Consider the following 16,589-nt stretch of genomic DNA (forward strand, 5'->3'; position numbering starts at 1 on the left):
ATTTATAATATATATATATAATATATATATAGTATATATATCATAGTTCCTGTGGATTAATTTAAAATTGCAGTTCACTGCATTCACAGTTTCCAGAACAGCTACATGCTTATCCAACTGGTATATTTTAAAGGTAGGGTTTACCCAGGGAAACATATGGCTGGTATTTTCAAAGCTGATTCTGACATCTTCAGCTGACAATCACAGTCTTTTTTAAAATAGGTTGCAATCCAACAACGAATCAAGCTACTTGGACAGAAAGAAGCTTGCAGAGCTCCTTGAAGACATTAGGTCTTCATACATATTCAGAAATACGGCTGCAAACCCAATGTTAAATTTGGATGTACATTAGAATGGGCATGTTCATTCTTCCTCTGTATTATAAGGCTAAGTGTAGAAAACCATAAGCTAGCTTATTAGAGGCTTGTAAGTGGCAGCTCTTCTATAATGAAAGAAATTTTTAGAAAATTTTATTGTACTTAGAAAGAATTTTTTCACGGAAAGGGTGATCAGACATTGGAACGGGCTGCCCAGGGAGGTAGTGGACTCTTCGTCCCTGGAGACATTTAAAAAGAGACTGGATGTGGCACTCAGTGCCATGGTCTAGTGACTGCAGCGGTAGTGGATCAAGGGTTGGACTCGATGATCTCTTAGGTCCCTTCCAACCCAGCCTATTCTATGATTCTATGATTCTATAATGTAATGGATATAATGTTTTAAATGAAAAGCAGCAGTCAGAATTACATTACAGTAGCCTGAAATGCTGTGTTGCACCTGTGAACCATTTTCATGTAACACAGGTAAAAGCAGGAGACTGGCTGTGATTTTCATCATTTCTAAAAGAGCTTGGGAAACACTATTATTAACTGAAGCTAAGACACTGCTACATTTTGAACTTCATAAATCGGACAGCAACTGAGAGAAATAGAGGTGATCATGCGCTTTGTGGATTTCACTGTTTGTTTTTTTCCTCCCTTCTTGCTTTTGTACTGTTGAAATGAAGGTTTTGGAGAGCAGTATATTTCCTCATCCTACATATACACCCTCTTCTTCATTGCAAAGACACAACAGGAAATGCATTTTTCTGTCTCACAGCCACACGTACAGACACATGGTAAAACTGAAGCAATCAAAGCATGCGGAGCTTGAAAGGCCTTCCCGTTCCCTCCTCTCACTCCCTCCCTCCTTAATTGTAGCCTTACTGATGAAGAGTCCCATACTCTTCATACATTCCATGTACTCCCTGTGAGGACTTCTCACACATAATCTCTTCAAAGTTGCTCATCTTTGTACAGAAGTTGTCACTTTCAGGAGGATGGAAACAGCATCTAAACCATGGCTTAGCAAACCATTCATTTGGTGATGTTAATCAGCCAGGCTGAGGGATAGCAGATACAGTAGAAATTATGTGGACAAAATATCTTAGAATAGATGTAAGTAATGTACTTCTCTATCTTGAAGCAAGTGGCTGCTGTGAGGTAAATGGTTCACTGAATCACTTACACGTAGTATGTCACGCTCTGACGTGTAGAATCAGAACCATATTACAGTGAGGTTATTCCTACTCAGCAGCAATCATTTATATTTTCATTAGAGAGCTTTTTTAGGGACACAACAGTGCATTTCAAACCCCCCTGTGAAAGGAAAAAGTCAGAGAAGAAATAGCCAGGTAAGGCCCAGCTCCTACACGCCACTTACTATCTTTTAGGGTAGGAGTTACTCACATATTACTGGGAAAACAGAGCCTTTCCCCTCTGTTGCATCCTGTCTCTAGACTGGAAGCTATGACAGGACATGCCTTACCTTGTGAAATGGAGGAAAGGATGTAGTGAGAAAAGAACACACAACACCAGCCAGCACCTGCAACTTCTGATAACAAGGGGAACTGTCTATGTTTCAACACAACACCTAAGAATACTCAAGGAATTAGGAGGCTTCCCTTTGCTCCACGTCTTCTGGAGATCCACAAAGTTGTATAATGTTAACCAATTTATACAATATAGGGGTCACCAGCTGAACTTTCAGATGCTTGCTTTCATAGTAGACAAGGAAATAGTGTGACTGAGAGGAAGACGATTTTACATCTAATCTGTAAATACAGATTAGATAATGATCCTGAAACTGGTGCTTGATTTATATTTTTAGCTTCCCAAAGCTTTATACATTTTTTAACATCTAACACATTAGCACTGTTACAGAAATCTGTATCTATTATTTCCTATGGTAATAAACCCCACTTAGAAATAAGCATCTGAGTACAGAAATAATTGCCCTTAATTTAATATGTGGCTTTGAGTTTGGCTAAACTATGAAGCAATTTCTAGGCCAGAAGTGTTAAAAAGCAAGTAGCTGTGTGGTACTCTTCAGGGATGCCAGCAATCTCATGCTGAGAACTGCAATTCTGTAACAGGGGAAGTGGTTCTTCAGCTGCTAGAAAGGTGACAAGGAAAACAGTATGTGTTCTGAGAACATAAAAATATTAGTAATCACTGATATTACACCTTGAATTTGTCTGTTTCACCTTTCTTAGCAAAGGTCTCTAGACACAATTTCTTGTATACTTAGTAATATAGAAAACTCAAATAAAAATAGAGTCCAGAAAGTTGCTTGGAAATTTCCCAAGATAATCTATTAAAGAAATTCCTATTATCTCGAAATTTAATTTCTTTTTGGTTATACTGTGGCCCTATTTAAAAGGGGAAACTTTCTAAACACACAAATTTTCCCATTAAGTGTGTATGAAAATAGAAAAGCTTTATGGAAGTGGAAGAAAGACTCCTGAAAGTGATACTTCTTGAGTCTTACTACATTGGAAAGTTTTTGTGTTCCTTTCATCCATGCAAATATACTTCCAGAATAGGAGTACTTATAATTTTCAATCATGTGTTTGGTCAAAAAAAAGTTATTCTAGACAGTATTTTTTCCATAGAGAGACTGAAAATTTCTTGGAAGAGAAACCTTCCCAGTGTCAGGCATCCTAAATTAGAAAAATCAATTAATACACATTTTGTATTTGTTCTCTCTGAGGTTCTTTATGGGTCTTTTGGCAAAATCCATCAAAAAGAAAAGTCCCTAAGTTAAACAGTTTTCATTTTTTCCTTTGTGCATGCTGACAATTACAACCACCACAAGAAAGAACTACATCAACTGTTCAGCCTGAAAGTTTTCTGGTCATCTCTTGATGTTGGGGCAGAGGGAAGATGAATCTGGGCTGTCCAAAACAGATGTTTCTTATCATAACCCAGTGGCATGAGCCCCTGAACTGAGCACCTTGAAGAGCTGAAGAAGGACATTGCTTTGTCGTTGGTGTGTTTTGGGGATGCTTAGGTGTAAGTTGGAGAAGGTGCTGAAAGTGTGAGTCAAGCAATTTCCACCCCAGCCTCTCCAGTCAGCTGCCTGGTTGGCACTCAGGGGAAGGTGGGAGCAAAGTTATTGTGGAGGCCTCTCAGTGGCTGTTGCTCCAGTAAATAGAAAATACATTTCCAAGCCTGATGACACAGGTGTGGGAAAAAGTTATTAACTGATACACAGACTGGAATTGTAAATGTTTGCAGGGTGTTGCATGTTTCTTGTTGATGCCCTGCACCAACTCCAGATGTAAAAGCAGTCCTCTGGCTGCAAACTCGTGTTAATCTAAAATTACTGAGGATGATTGAGTCTGTCAATTTTGCCCCTGCCCCTTTTGAGCCCCTGGGACTATATACACTAGCCACCCTCTGCCAACTGCACTGAATCTCTAGGTTCCTGATGCTGCTGTTGTTAAAGCACAGTTAAAGAAATAGTTCTTAATATCTTCTCACTTTATTAATTTTCAGATGAAATCTCGATTTATTAAAAGTGAGTGGAACCCAGAATTAAGACAATTTGATGACACTGTTACTTGTAGGAAAAATATTTCTAGACAGACAAACCCTCTTGGAAAAAAATTGCTGCTTGGGGGAATCATTTCCCATTTTCAGTTGCTTTTTGTATCCAGACCAAACTTCCGTGCCTCTGCGTTTGAGGATGCAAAGACAAATATGTAGTTCTGTGAGGCAGTAATTTTCAATCAATTCAGATCTTACCTCTGATACAATAATTCCATCCGTGGAATGAATCCATCCATGTAAATTCCATCCATGTAAACACAAAGCAGCTGACTGTGGATTTTAATAATATCCAATGATAAAATCTTTTCTTTGCAGTGAATATGTACTGGGTGAAAAGACAGAGGAGATTATCAATACTATTCTATTTTACATCTATTTTACACTAAAAAACTGTGGATGCTCTATCTTTTCAAACCAACACATTTCTTATATTTCCTAAACATGATTCTGTAGGATTTTTCCTGGAGTGCAGGTATTAGTTCACTCTTTTATTAGTGATCCTTTATTTTGCATAACATATTAGCTGTTGGAAGATGTTTAGTCCAGGTGCTAGGGTGCTGCCATGTGAAAGGGATCCAAAAATTTCCAGTCTCTATGGCAGTGAAAATTATTAGCAGGAAACAACTCACTCCTGAAATTTCTATCAGCTTTACAAGTGGGAATCATGCATTCATTCACACCAGGCAAAAGGAAGATCTGAATCTGTTTTTCTCTGTGTCTGGTTAATGATGTGACCATCACTGAATCCTGCTGTTTCATAAATGATAGCCATGTCTACCTTTATTTCCATTCAGAAGATTCAAAATAGAATCAAAAAGCTTTGTTTTGTAATTAAGGCAAAGAAACATTTTTTCTGTGAGGGAAAAATAATCCCTTCATTTCAACCTCAGCCATTTTTTCCCAATTATTCAGTTCAGTGATTGAACTGAATAATTACTCTGCCTAAGTGCTACTCATCGATCATTCAGGTCAAACTGGAATTGCAGTTATTAATCAGACTACATTATGATGGTTGGCAAAAAGAATCAGTGTTCCTCCAAAATAAACTCTTTTGTCACTGAAAACAGATACATTTGTGGCATTTCAGAAAATTTTGCCATTTCTTTTGATACCTAGCTAAAGCTTTAGGTTTCTAAAGGACCATTCCTGAAACTGATTTATTTTGTGGAAAATACAACCTCATACAAGCTATGGATTACATAAAAGAAATCACATAAAACAAACCTTTACTATTATTTTTCAGTTTAAACCTATTTCAACAGAAACTTTTAAAAGTTTTAAGATGTTTGCATAATGCATTTTCCAATGGCTTTTGTGCTAAGGATTTCATATAAAGAGTTTAGTTAAATGCTTATGTTTTGCAGATCTGTGTGAATTTTTAGGAGGGCAATAAAACCAAAAAACCAAAATAGATTGTGCTGATGAACTTCTACCTACCTTAAATTAACAAATGAGGAAAGTGGCATTGGTAAAATTTTCCACTCCAATTTCATAAATATTGTAGGGTTCAAGTAGATTGTGCACACATCCAGCTTATGAAAAATTATATGAAGGGTAAGTAGGAAAGGCAACAGACATTAGATTTCATTGGGATTGTATTTAGTTTGTACAAAGGACATCAGAGTTCTTCTGCTGTCACAATAAATCTGCAACAATTTTATCCAGAAAAATATATATAGCTTGACTACACTTACACAATTTTCAGGGGGAAAAATAATTAAATTCATTTAAAAAATAGACATCAAAAGCAATAAAATTCATTGCTTTTTAACAAACGTAAAGAAATCCTTGCATAGATGCTGCTGCTCAAAAACATTCCAATAAAGCTGACCTTATTTGCATCTTTTTAACTGAATAATATGTGTAAGATTTCAGGGTACCTACAAATGATTAACAGTATCTCCTCCAGTCATACATTTTGATTCAGTTACTTCCTTCAATGGGAATTCAAAGAGATTTCTCAGAGATGTTTTTTATCTCATAAGATCTGAGAGTTTTTGCTTTTCCAAATTGCTGGAAAAGACCTTATTTTTTCCCCCATTTACTGTTGTTCAGGTGCATTTTTTTATTATTTGTAGATCCATGTCTGGCAGCTAACATTTGTTACTGTATGGGATGGATATTTTTTCTGCATGATGAGAGTGAGTGAAAAAGTTAGGACCAGAAGAGCACAGGAAAGGGGGAAGTAAATTAATTATCTTCCAAGCCCATTTACTCTAAAGTCTAATGAAATCTGAAAAAGAAAATAATTTAAGATGAATACTAGTTCTTAGAACTTATTTTTCTTTCAGATTTATTGATTTGATCTAATTTGCAAGTAATACTTGGAATCTAGGATTCTAACATTTTGAACTGAACTGAAAAAAAAGTATAGCGTCAAACTTTTTTTAAATCCACATGTAATGGACAAAATGAGGGTTAAGTGTCCTTAAAATATCTGACTAAATGTTTCTGGATTTTCTCCAGATAAACAATCTCTTTGTGTATCTTGTGATAAAAGCAGTGGAATTATGTATTAGCCAAAGAGTTCTTCTGTACAGAAAACAGTACTAGACTAAGGTCTCACATCAGTCAGAAAAAAGGAGAATCATCTCTTCACATTCATTTTGTGGTGAAAACATCATTACACTCTACATTAGGATCCTGTAGAAAGTTTCTATGAAAAAATCCACTTATTGTAATCAAATAGTTGTTACATCCTGAGATATATTTACAGTTTGGTGTCACCAGGCACTAGAAATTAAAAGTTTCTTAATGAAAATTGAACTTCTTATGTCAACCATCAGATGTGTGCCTCTTTTTAAAGCACTATATATACCATTTGCTTTTCTTTGGCTTATGATTCTGATTTTATATTTAAGCAATAAACTTGGCATCTCTGATCTCTTGAGAATTATCTCAATTTAAAAAGATGAACTGAAGCATAATTTGATATGGCAAATGGATGCATACCAGGATGCATGAAGAGGAAGCATAGGGAAAAACAAAAGTCTATATACATACTATCAGGGATATAATTATATTATAAATATTATAGCATGGGCATATTAGCTATTAGGAATATTACTGAATGGCAATTCTTGATGAGAGGAGTAAAATGTGGAAGAGATTACTGCTGAAATGCAGTTGTAACTGTAACCAATTAGCCCATATTGGAATAACCTGCTAATTGAAAGGACTCGTTACTAGAAAAAAATATCATTTGTGGGAAAATATAGTAACAGCTGACTTTAAAGACAAACTGCAGATGAAAGTCTCTCTCTATCTTGTCACTCACTGAGATATCAACATACAAATACTCAGGAACAAGTAAGATTTTCTTGAAATCAGTGTCTATTAGTAATCAATAAGTTAAATATTATGTTGCCATTGTGCCAAAGGAACATTTTTATCACTAGAGATTTTTTTTAATTTTTATGTTTTGCTTGCTCAATGCCTGAAAATTGATTATTTATTAACATTACAAAGATTCAAATATGCAAATATTGCAAGGGCATAGAATCTAAACAAAACCCAAATACACTCTAGTAGCTGAATCAACACTTCCATTTCGAGAAGTTTATAGGTAGCATTCTTTGAAAATAGATTTTACAGTTTTTAGAAATCTAATAATAAAGACCATTTTCTTTTTTGGATGATGTTAGTTCTTTCTTATTAAACAGTTAATTTTTTACATCTTTGTTTCCTAGTATCTTATTGTGCTTCTGTGTGAAAGCTATGTAAGTATCATGCAAAGGATGTTAGTAACTGTAATATTAATATTATCTCTAATATCCCCTTAATATCTCTATTTGTAATTATCCAGTCACTTCCTATTAAAAAACCCAGCATTTTAACTGGGTCAATTAATAATAAATGTAAGTCAGCTGAAAATACATAGCATTTGGGAATGCTTAGAAAGATTAGAAGAAACAGTTATCTACATTCTCTGTTTCAAGCCTTATGGATAAATTCCTCTTCTGTGTGAAAATGAGTGTTAATAACAACTGAATAAAACTGCATGTACATGGAATATAGGAAAACAACCCAATTACAGTAACATTGAAAAATCCTGGTTGTCCAGATGGTATTTGAGCAGTGCATGAGATTAAACCATAGTTATAGTGGAATTAGGAAAAGCAAGGGTCTAGTAGCATCTTCTGCCAATGCTAGTATCTTTCCTATGCAGGAAATCTTCCAGTTCTGCTCCTGTATGCAAGAGTGATTTTGTGATCTTAGCTACTCTTGAGCAACCTGTTAATATATCTATGAATACTTGCACACTTTACAAATGTAAATAAATAACAATTAAAGTCTACAAAACAGCATTTACATCCTTTCAGAAACTTTACACAGGATTTTTATTTTCTTTCTTTTTTATTGTTTATCATACACATTTTTCAATGTAATTTTCCATAAATATATATGGATAAATTTGACATATTTGACACTAGTACAAGCGTAGATGTTAATGAGCGAGTATGCGTTTAAACACAACGTAATGCAGTGCATAAGCATTTTACAGGGTCAATATACATTATGAACAATGAATTTTGTCAGGTCAGAAAAAGGATTTGGCATCTATAAAGAGAATGTTATCATTCACCCAGATATCTTTGGAAAATAAATAGCACCTATAGCTAATAAATGATTGTCAAAAAAAAAAAAAAAAAAAAAAAAAAGGCAATAGATTCAAGTAAAAACCATACAGTATTGCAAAATATAAAAAGGAAGAAAAAATTTGTTAGTCAGCAACAATGGCTACAGCACATTTAATTATTGCATAGCAATACCAAGTTCTGTTGGTAGACTGCAGATATGGTGAACTTTCCAATTAGGCTACAAGTGGAAACTGCACCTATGTCACACTTCAGGAAGGGTATTTATGCAAGTGCTTTATGTACCACTCCAAAAAAATCTCTCAACAACTTTAAAGTAGAACTTTTAAAAAGTTAGAGATAAATACAGAGTTTTCACTGTCTCTCCTACTTGCAGACAAAATAAAAAGACCAAAACCTGGAAGAGGTATGAAAAATTGTCTGTGTTTTTAGAGCCTAGTGTTCTGGAGAGTTTGCCATAATGGCATAATAGGAATATTATTTGCACAGCCTTGAGTGTCCTCATTCTCCATACTTTTTACAAGAATATCATGTCCCTCCTTACCTCCTGTGATCTCATACATATTGCAACTTTTGAAAACTCAGTCTATGTGTTGCAGTCTGTTCAGAGATCATCTGGTTAACACTCCACAGCAAAAGCAATCAGGCAGCCCCCCCCACCAACAATGTGGGTTTCACAGTCTAACAATAATGAAAATGCTCAGTGATCATAGGCTACTTGGAATAAAGTCATGTTCAAAATATCAGTGTTATTGATGTTTTATGAATGTATTTCTAATATAAATAAAACCAGCGGAAACTGAAAAACAATAAAATATACTCCTGTAGAAAAAAATTTTTTCTGTCATTCGCAGAAATGTTTTATCTGCTTAAAAATATGCTTCATTTATCAGGCACAGTATGGAACTTACTCTAAGACATTATATATATTTTATATATATAAATAAGTATATATAATATATATAAATTAGAGTTTTATATATAGGGGAGTACATACATACACACATGCACATATATATTCCCTTATATATAAATCTATATATACATTCCCAAAAGGCATAAGCAGTTTTCTGTGGATATAACAAAAACTAAGATTATAAACTGCTGAAGGAAGAATTGAAAAGAAATGGATTGTTTCCTTTGGAGTTAAGCAGATTTGTTCCTGTATTTATTTAAATAAAAACTCTACATTCTATAATCTACATTCAGAGTTTGACTTTTTTTATTTACATAGGCTTTTAAACTGGTATATATTGTGCGTTAATTTAGGGACCAGTTCATCAGGTATATTATGCAGGTATAGCTAAATTTGTCATTTGAAACAAAACCAGCATTTGCTCTTCTATATCTGATTCTCTTTGAGATTTGTTATGGAGAAAATAAGGCTGAAACCTCCACTCAAGCCACATCACATCATCTCCAGTGTTTGAAAAGGATCCTTGACTTTGAAAGGTTTTTTTATGTTGTCTTCAGCTGACTTTTTACTAGGTGTGAGAAGGCAAGAATGGTTTGCAGACTAAAAAAAATAGTATCTTTGAAGAAACAATCATCATGTCTTTTTGTAAAGAACATATGAAGAATTATTATTTCACGTCCCCAGTCCAACATTTTGTGACTGTCTCCTTCAAATGCCCCAAAAAAAAAAAAAAAAAAAAAAAAAAAAAAAGCAGCAAGCCAAAATTCTGCATTATTTCTAAACAAAATTAAAGTTTTCTTTTATTTATTTTTTTTTAGGGATGCAAAGTCCAAAGGATTCAATAATATTTTTTAAAGCTGGATGTGATAACTATGTAATGTTTCCACTTATTTACACAAACTCAGAAATGGAAGGGGGGGAGGGGACTGAGGGTCAGGATCTCACAGTAAGGGCAGGAGACCTTGAATATCTAAATGGCACATTAAATTTTTATACCAGTTCAGTGATGTAAAAACTATACCAGTATGGAATAAATCTTCAGATTTAGTATAGCTATGCCAATACAGGAATTTAGTCACAAATATGCACTGCCTAAAAAACAGAACTGTAAGTATTTTCAAATATTCAGGAGACTTTCTAATACTCTGTACAGCTTTGATCATTATGCTTTTCTTTAACTGCATTCTTCCAGGGTCACACAAGTCTCCAAACTTCAATTGAGAGGTAGATGACCAGAAAAATTTGAACTGCAAAACAACAACATGCAAATCATGTTGAAATTACATAAAAATGCTTATGCAAATTTTGATCAAAAAGGTGATAAAACACACAAATATTTTCAATATGTATATATGCACAAATATCTGAAAAGCACCCACTCAAAAAAAAATAATCTGGAGAGCCTTGTTAAAATTGATACATCACCTCAGAAAATAATTATGTTAAAAATCCCTTTATATTCCTCTTGGTGAGTAGAAAAATAGTCATCTATAGAGAAACTAACAAAAGTTTCCTCAGTTCAATTCTCTTAATTCTCAGTATCAGTCACAACATGTTCATCTATAAAAATGGTCACTGGTTTTGTTTAGTGAAGTCTTGATGGATGCCCCAGATCTGTCTGTGATATCTGTAGCTTATTATGTACTCAAATAATACCTCCCACTAATACTCACAACCATCCAGACCTGAAAGTAGCAAGTGAAAATGTTTCGTAAGCATTGAAGGAAAGAGAACAAGAAAATTCAAGGCCCATATTCTTTGTGTTACATCAAAAAGGAGAATGGGATGGGATGAGGAACCTTCAAAAGGAATAAAGGTTTTCTGGGACAAACAATTAAGAATATACTGTCAAATATTCTTGAAGCAAAATGGATTCTGATATGTGGGGAAAAAAAAGTAAAGTTGAACCTTCTCTCATAAGGACAGCATCATAAAAAATAAATAAATCTATTTGAAGATAAAATAAGACTTTCCCTAACTGTCAAAACAGTTCTCAGATCACACTCCTGAAATAAAAAGATTGTAGTCTGACTACTATGATACAGGATTTCATATAAAAAAATGCTTTTGTGAACTTCATGGGAATACAGAACTAAGAAAATCTACAACCATAGTTCAATGGTGAGAAGTGGGAAAGGTGAACTTTTGATATGTTCTTGATAAAGTAATGAGAATTACTGGTGAGAAGTCTTTCTCTGGAGTTTGAAAGGGCAATACAGAAGAACCTCCCAGCTACTAGAGAGTACAATGTAAAGAAATCCTAAAGACATAAAAACACCTCAATGTCTTCTTTGAAACTACTTGAAATTTAACCCTAATGTTAAATAGAAAAAATATTACTTATGTTGTCTCCTTTCCTTACTAATTTTAAGTTTCGACATTTTCTTGCTCGATCAAATAACACCAAGATGATAATTAGGCTAAGTGATATTGTGGCAGAGAAATTAAGAGGATGACATACATAAATACACGAGTATAAATGATATTAGGAGTAGTTAAGGATTTGCTTGCACTGGCTGAGAGATACTACAGAATCCAGAGTGCATAATTAATGCATCTGGTATGTCATGAAGTTTAAGAGCACATTTCTTGATTGTAGGACAGGGGCATCTCTTAGTCCTGATGCTGCAATGGTTCAGAGTAGGGGCAAGGTATTTAAAAGGCATGAGGGGAATTCAGAGAGATGGGATATAGTTGGGTCTTATCCTGAAAGAAGAAATGTAACGATGAAGTTATTTGCAGTACAAATTACAGCATATGCAACTAAGAGTGATACTCAGGGATTTGAAGGCAAGTTATACTCATTTTACTACTTTGCTGCTCACTAAAGAATTGATTCAAGGCAATTTATTCTTATTATTACTTTTAGAAATAAGAGCTACATATACAAGGCAATTGCCCCTTTAGGACCTGTTATTTGGAAGACAGAGCTTTTAAATTCCAGGCAGTCTTTGCATAGATACAGTTCCAATTTTTTTCATTCATCTCTGGATTTTAACTTCCTTAATATTTAGTAATATCAAGAGTATTCTGATGTTTTTATTTCATTGCTAGTACTATTGGGAAAATTAAGGAAAGAGGTGTAAGGAAATGTTTCATCGGTACAGTTCATACTTTATATTGCTCCAGTTGCCAGCCACATCATTTTACTCTATAGATTTATCATTTTACCCTATGGTTTCCCCTTTGCATTAATAAAATTGCACCTTGGTGAGAGGTGGTAAAGCAGCTGGTTCATTTGTATTATTTTTTTCACATAATTGACCAGAGATGAAAGAGAAGTAGCTCTGCAGATGTTTATGCTTATATCAATTTTTATTTCCTCTGAGACAGAAACATAATTTTTGTTACTGGTGGTCAAGTGTGTCTATGGCTCAAGGAACCTTGTTTTCCCTTATTTCCTATGCCATTTTGCACAGTATTCTGTGATCCTGCATAGCAGAGGTAAATTGCCTGCATGTTTCCTGAGACATCTTTTTAACCATCTTTCTTCTGAGTCCCTTATTTACTCAACAGAAACTTTTAACAGATTCAAATGAAAACTTGACACTCATTTTCTACTCTGTATCGTTAATCACATTGTTTTTTGCAAAGAGACAATAAGCACTCAGAATTTTTCCAGAGTCATTTTGGTTCAGCCTCTTTATTAATCTCTTTTCAAATAATCTCTGCCTTTCTACCACTTTTTTGTCAAGAGCACAATATTATTCCTGATGACTACACTTTTGATAAAATTTCAGTTTGTCTTTCAAAATTAAATACTTATAATCAATATTACTCACTTTATGAAAGCTTACTGCCTATGAAACTCCTCATCACTTACTGACTCTGGGCATGTAGGGCCTTCACAGATCCTAAAGTTCACCCTATACGTTTGTATAGCCAAAACCAGAGCGACACTTTTACCTCATCTTGTGCTGATAGGGCTACAGTTGAGAAGGAGATGCAATATACTTATTTTTCCTCTGAAGTTGCAGACTGGGAAAGGAACTGTAATTTTACTGGAACTGCATCATTCTGTTTTACATAGTCAAATATAGCATGTGACCCACATTTTCTCCCAAAACTTGAAATGTATGTAACACGTTACTGATGCAATTATAAAATCAGGGGACTTATAGAAGATGTCTGATTTTCAAGCATATAAGTAGGTAAAGAGTAGGTATTAATTTCTGTTCCATGATGCAAGTAAATTCATGATGCTACTCCCCCAAAATAGTACGCAGAGAATGAAAAAGTTCAGTATTACTGTGGAATTTCATAGTATATAAGATGATAACCCCAAAAAACAGAAGCAAGCGCTACCAAAAATTTTTAGAAGATGCGAATAATATTGACACTATTCTTTCTTAAATGCACACATATATTTGCTAGATTTTACTATTTTTTTTTCTTTGCCCAAAATATTTGCGGCTTTTTGAGATTTAAGAGGGCTAAAATGACCTACGTTCTCTGAATTAAATGTAATTTTATGGAAAGCACAGAGATGTTTTATGAATCAGACTCAATTTTCAGATTCTGAGGCATTTATATGCATCTCTCCAAAATAAATTCACCTTTCCTCCCTTACAAATAGATCAGAAATATTTTCACCTAATACCCTCAGAAGCTTGCCCTATTAGCTTTCAAGTGCAATGCTAATTTCTGTTAAGTAAAATTGTAGACCTATGCTTTCTTTCTATAAAGGAAGAGGAACAATTTTGTGTATTTTAATTGATATGAATGTCTGTGTGAAATTGTAGACACAAGACCAAATACCCTGCACGAAGATATGTCAGTACAAACTTTCAGACTGGCATCATCAACATGCCTTGCAGCACTTCTGCTTGAACTGGCACTACAAAAAAGTAGCTTTTCACTAAACACATGGGAAAGGGAGCTAAGAATGGGTATAAAGTTACCTGACTGCAAAGACCTAAAGTTAGACCTTAATTCTCCTCTCAGGAGGCCAATAATGCCAAGCAACTACTTTGAAGTCATTGCCCTGAAACTCATCCAGGCCACAAAAGCCAAGGGTAAGTATCCTTTCAACATCAGCAGGTTCTGAATCTACTTCCTTTAGGGAGGAATGCTTCACAGATTAATCTGGTTCCTTCCACCATGCAGGAATACATAACTGAACAAACTCACTGTCACTCTTGATAGCAATGTAAATCTTGCTTTTAAATCCTTTTCTGTACAGGCAGGCTTTAGCTTAGTTTGAATTAGCAAGGTCTGAACGTACTGAGTGTTCTAATGTGCATATCGAAGTACTACGTAGTCAGCTATCACAGGAGGAAACAACTTCTGGAATATATTGTAATTCAGCTGTTTATTGTATTTTAGAGATGCAGCCCACCAACTGTTCATTTTCTTGACTTAGCTTTTACATCCATGTTGTAATTTTTTATACAGACATTATGTATCTTTTTGATCTTGTGGGCATACAAAAGAGAAAAAAGGTTTCATTGTGCTTCACTCAGATTCGCTGCCTCTTTTAAAACAAATCTTTCAGATTATATTATTTTAATATTAGTAGCAAGTACAGTTTGGGCAGATTATTTGAAGAGACTCTTTAGCAATACTCTAAGGTTTACACAATGTATCTTTCCATATGAGATTAAGAGATACTTTTGCATTAGATACACTTTTAAAACAAAACTGTAATTGGAAGGCGTTATATATAGTCTGTTTTACCAGACTCTTGATTGTCCAGAGTCATATTTAGATGGACTCATTTATATGGAGTAACTACCCTTGTAACATCAAATTTGTATTAATGAAATAAATAAACTGTAGACAATATTTTAACTTAGAGTCTTGCCATGGGGCAAAAATCTGTTCCCATCCAATATTGTGACTGATCATTATAACCACAAAACCTGGCCTGTGTCTTGAAGACATATTTCTAATGGAAGTCATAAATGTCATATAGCTTCTGAGCTATACTGCAGATTAAATATTAGTTTCTCTTTCTGAAGGATCTTCAAGAGCTTTATCAGCTCTGCTGGAAGCATCTTCGTTCTCATTGTTTGTTAATGGTTCTGCTTCCTTTGAGTCTGCATTCTTCAGAGCTTTCTGCTTCTCATCTTCTAGCTTCTTTTCTTTTGCCAAAAGCCTGTAGTTAATGGCATTGCCAATGAACAACCAGATGCTGGCCACAGTCACAATCACTCCGCAGACAAAATACATGTACTGGTATTCACCAGTAACATCTACTAACCAACCTGAAACACAAAGACAAGAGAGAAAAAGATTCTTTAGAATAGAATACCCAATACAATCCAGATCTTTCCCTAGGATAAATATCTATATATTGGTTTTGAAGCAGGGGGCAGGAAAGTATTTTCAGTTCATAACATACATATTGGAACTCTAACAAAACCTGTTTCAGTCAAGCTAGCAATTGTCATTGGAATCACCGTCAGTGATAAAATAGTGAAGAACAAAGAAAATAAAGCTTAATGAATAATGACAGACAGTCTTCTAGTTCTTTCATTTCCTTTCTTTCATCACCTTATTATTTTATTCACCTTCTAATTGTGTTTCCTATTGTTTTGGAGTGACTGTGACACTCACGGAGGCTGCACACAGACAATAGGATGAAGAGGTATGTGCCTTTTTAGGCTGCTGTCACTGTGCATCAACTGCTTGCTTTTCACTTTTACTTTCCTGTGACTGGTGAAATAGATAGAAGGGCTCTTGCCTTCAACTATCATGCTCAACTGTGTAATGTTCAACTCTGAAGCCTATACCTAAAAATTACATCCACACCTCTGAGATTAATTTGGTTATGACAAGGAAAATAAAATAGAACTGGTTCTTCCGTTTAATGAGCCATTCTTTCTAAATTTTCCCAACTGCCAAATAAACATTTGTATGTGTCCAACTATCTAGCTCTCTACTCTGCTAATTACCATTAAAATTCACAGGATATCCTGTGCACTTCAATTTATTATGTATTTAGATGCTTTTACTGGGTTGAAGCTATAATGCCAGCCTAATCATCTGATACACATTTACAAACCATCAAATTATTTCAGTCTTTTCTTTATTTCACAGACCTAGCATTAGGAAAAACTCAAATAGCACTGCAACTGGATAATTCACACATTAGTGTAAGCAGTACCATTTTCTGGCTTTTATCGATGAGCAGTCTCATAATACTGATGAAAAATGAAATTCTGCATTAAAATTACTTCAGCATAGTATGTTAGTGGGTATGAA

At 34.5% G+C, this 16,589-nt stretch overlaps 1 protein-coding gene across 3 annotated transcripts in view; it reads right to left on the reverse strand.

Moving 5' to 3' along the window:
* Positions 1-8,206: 8,206 nt before the first annotated feature.
* The window catches only part of SLC16A7 (solute carrier family 16 member 7), an 84,655-nt gene continuing 76,272 nt past the window's right edge, over positions 8,207-16,589 (reverse strand). For all 3 annotated transcript variants that reach the window (XM_071733517.1, XM_071733518.1, XM_071733519.1), the window contains exon 5: positions 8,207-15,589. In XM_071733517.1, coding sequence (XP_071589618.1) covers positions 15,318-15,589 — 272 coding nt within the window. In that variant the 3' untranslated portion in view covers positions 8,207-15,317. The remainder of the gene's footprint in view (positions 15,590-16,589) is intronic.

This window comes from Heliangelus exortis, chromosome 1 (assembly GCF_036169615.1).
Source record: "Heliangelus exortis chromosome 1, bHelExo1.hap1, whole genome shotgun sequence".
NCBI lineage: Eukaryota > Metazoa > Chordata > Aves > Apodiformes > Trochilidae > Heliangelus > Heliangelus exortis.